At 43.6% G+C, this 3,441-nt stretch overlaps 1 protein-coding gene across 1 annotated transcript; it reads left to right on the top strand.

The window, feature by feature from the left end:
• Positions 1–2,490: 2,490 nt before the first annotated feature.
• LOC117458528 (olfactory receptor 5B17-like) lies at positions 2,491–3,441 on the top strand. Its single transcript, XM_034099086.1, has one exon. The coding sequence runs from the start codon at positions 2,491–2,493 to the stop codon at positions 3,439–3,441; it is 951 nt and encodes a 316-aa protein (XP_033954977.1).

The raw sequence follows: 3,441 nt of genomic DNA, 5'->3' as shown, positions 1-3,441 counted from the left end.
CGCTCCTATCGCATCGCTCTAGTCGCTCGAGTTTCACCGCAGCTGCCAGCTGTGTTTACCCGCATCATGCAAACAAGACGCGCTGGCTCGGGAGCTACAACTACAACAACATGAACATATTTTACCGTGATTAAATTGTAATACACGTTTCTAAATGATGCCGACGTAACATCATACTGATACCGGTTAGTAAAAACCATGAATTAATGCTTTGACAAGTCTGCAGACAGACGGCAGAGAAACACCTTTTAGAATGCTTGTTTCCTGAATGGAGCTTGGCTAAGCTAACGTTATATATGCTCCGACCGTCCACACTCACAACAACGGCCTACAGACATAAATAAACCAGCGACTGTATTCTCCATGACACAGACAGTCTGTGGTTTGTACTTGTTTAACTATTGTCTAGTTTCTGAACAGATCGTATCTGTCCCCGGCTGTTTGAAGAGCAAGCATGTGAAACAAAAGATAGCATTTACCTGTTTGCATCCAGCAAGCCATGTGAGAAGCCTTGTTGATACGTTTTGTCTTTTTCACGAGCTTGCTTTATATACAAATCGGGTTGGTCCGGTCCAAGGTCTTTAAGTATCAATTTATCTCCCAAACTTCTCCTTTCGAAAGGATTGGAGAGTAGCTCTTGGGCGGACCGAGGTTCCGGCGACTCCACCTGCACACCATTCTCATCCAAATACTGCGTCACCTTGGTCACTCACGAGTCTAAAAAACAACTCACGTCAACGCGCGTAAGCAACATGGGCGCCAATGTGAGCGCCCACGTGACCAAAATATTTGACGCCGCTGATTGGCTGAAATTATGTTTCGGCGGCACAGTTTACTATAGAGACTTTTGCAACGTGCTGGTTGCTGCTGTTTGGCTCGGGGGCTCCGCCCGGTAATGATAAACTAATGCCATGGGCAAGGCCAGGCAGGAAACAGGTGACTTATCAGTAACTTTAGAAATCGTAACAGAATTTTAAACGAGATTGTATTGTAGATTATAAAATGTTGTGATACCAATTGTATGATATTTACCTTGTTCATTAAAAATTAAAATATAAAATATATATTTTTTTTAAATATATTTTTTTTAAATATATATTTTTTTATTTAATATTTTTTTTTATTTTTTATTTTGTATCTGGCAAGAGGTGGGGCGGTGCCCCTAGCGCCCCTATGGGCCGTCCGCCACTGCATATATGTCTTAGCCACCCTTCCTGCCAATATCTTGAATTAACCTTCGTTAGATACACATAATGAAGCTTCATTGTTGCCAAGTTACCGTTGACCTATCAACGTGCGATGCACCAAATAAAAGTCTTCACTTCTGCTCGGAGGTGGAGGCAGGACTGTGTCTGAGCAGCTGCTGTTAGACATTGTGCTTCATTAATTAAGGTACTTTCACATATCCTTTATTCACTGTAGCAGTTTATAGGATTTCTCAGTGTTCAAGCTTCCTTCGAATGTTGGTTTACCCCAATTTGAACCAGCTACAGTTTCAATTCTCATGTCTTGTTGGTGTGTTTCTTTCTGCCTTCACTTTAAAGCATTATAGGAGAATGTAAAGTGTTGTTTTGTTTCTCATAGCATTGAAAAATGACGTTGAAAACTATTCAACATGGATGTATCTGTCTGTCCTGGAAGAGGGATCCCTCCTCTGTTGCTGTTTCCTTTCACATTTTCTCCCCAATTCAAGGTTGTTGTTGGAGTTTTTTCCTGATCTGAAACCTGTTCTATGTTGAGCTTAACATTAACACGTTGTCTTTGCAGAATCAGTCTCTATGTTACTGTCAATAACTAACGGCCTTCAGGAACAACTCTTCATTGTGTAACTTCATCCAATATTGAAATACCATTTTAAATTGTCTTTTTTCAATTTAGGTGAATGAACCATTTAATGAACTGATGTAGATGTTGACTTGGTAGACATGGTGACTTATTATGTTAAGTGTCTCTATTTCTGCAACATAACAAAATGTATGCGTCCAATTTACAGCGAGTCATTGTTATTGTGATGTGAAATCATTTAGATTCAGTGTGGTAACTTTATTAAGACTTTATTTAACCATCTTCAGGTAATTCACATTTTCTCTCTTTGCAGAATCAGTGTCTATGTTACTGTCAATAACTAACGGCCTTCAGGAACAACTCTTCATTGTGTAACTTCATCCATGATTGAAATATCATTTAAAATTGTCTTTTTTCAATTTAGGTGAATCAACCATTTAATGAACTGATGTACTGTAGATGTTTACTTTGAACACATGGTGACTTAATATGTTAAGTGCTTCTGTTTCTGCAAAAAACAGAATGTATGCATCTTATTTACAGCGAGTCATTGGTATGTGATGTGGGCATATTTAGAATCATTGTAGTCACTTTATTAAGACTTTTTTTCAAAGATCTTCAGGTACATGTCTTTGATTTTCTGCAACTGTAACTCTATATAACTTTTAACATATAAAAGCCTGTATTGCTACATGATAGAAAGCTATGGAAAACAGCACTTTTGGTAAAGATATCCTGATCCTAGAGGGGTTCAATATCCCCTCCCAGTCTTATATTCCTTCCTTCATCCTCCTGCTAATCGTATACTTCTTCATCATGGTGTCCAACATCGGCCTGGTGGTGCTGATCTTAAGGAGCAGCGGCCTCCACCAGCCCATGTACCTCCTGCTGTGCAACATGAGCATCAACGATGTGTTCGGGGCCACCATCATCATCCCTCATGTTCTGCGGGACCTCCTGACGCCGGACTCGCAGCGGGTCATACGGTACACGGACTGCGTCGTCCAGGCCTTCTGCGTCCACCTCCATTCCAGCGCCTCTCACACCGTGCTCATGATCATGGCGTTCGATCGCTACGTGGCCATCTGCAACCCTCTGCGCTACGCCACCATCATGACCCACAGGATGGTGCTGGTTCTGTCCGTGTGGGCGTGGGTGATCCCCCTCCCCTTGGTGGGGATCCTCATCGGCCTCAGTGTGCGTCTGTCTCGCTGCAGGTGGAATATTGTCCACTTCTCCTGCAGTAACGCCTCCTTGTTCAAGCTGTCCTGTGAGAGCGTGCTCATCAACAACATCTACGGCCTCGGATACACCGTGGTCCTGCTGGGCTCGTCCATCGGCAGCGTCACGCTCACCTACCTGAGGATCGCCATGGTGTGTCTGCGCAGTAAGAACAAGACTCTGAACAGAAAAGCGCTGCAGACCTGCGCCACTCACCTGGCCGTCTACGCCATCCTGCTGGTGTCCGGCTTCATCGTCATCATTCTGCACCGCTTCCCTCAGCTGGCGTCCCACAGGAAGGTGGCGTCCGTCATGCTACACGTGGTGCTGCCCGCCCTGAACGCTCTGATCTACGGCCTGCAGATCAAAGAGGTCCGGCAGAGGGTTATGGCTCTGTTTCGTAAGAGTAAAGTCGCTTCAATGGATGCTAAATGA

Source organism: Pseudochaenichthys georgianus, chromosome 14, assembly GCF_902827115.2.
Source record: "Pseudochaenichthys georgianus chromosome 14, fPseGeo1.2, whole genome shotgun sequence".
In the NCBI taxonomy this organism is placed as follows: Eukaryota; Metazoa; Chordata; class Actinopteri; order Perciformes; family Channichthyidae; genus Pseudochaenichthys; species Pseudochaenichthys georgianus.
The sequence above is the reverse complement of the archived record's forward strand: the minus strand, read 5'-3'. Positions and strand labels throughout refer to the sequence as shown.

Excerpts from the sequence above, each read along its gene's own strand:
- LOC117458528 (XM_034099086.1), top strand. The coding sequence starts at position 2,491 with ATGGAAAACAGCACTTTTGGTAAAGATATCCTGATCCTAGAGGGGTTC.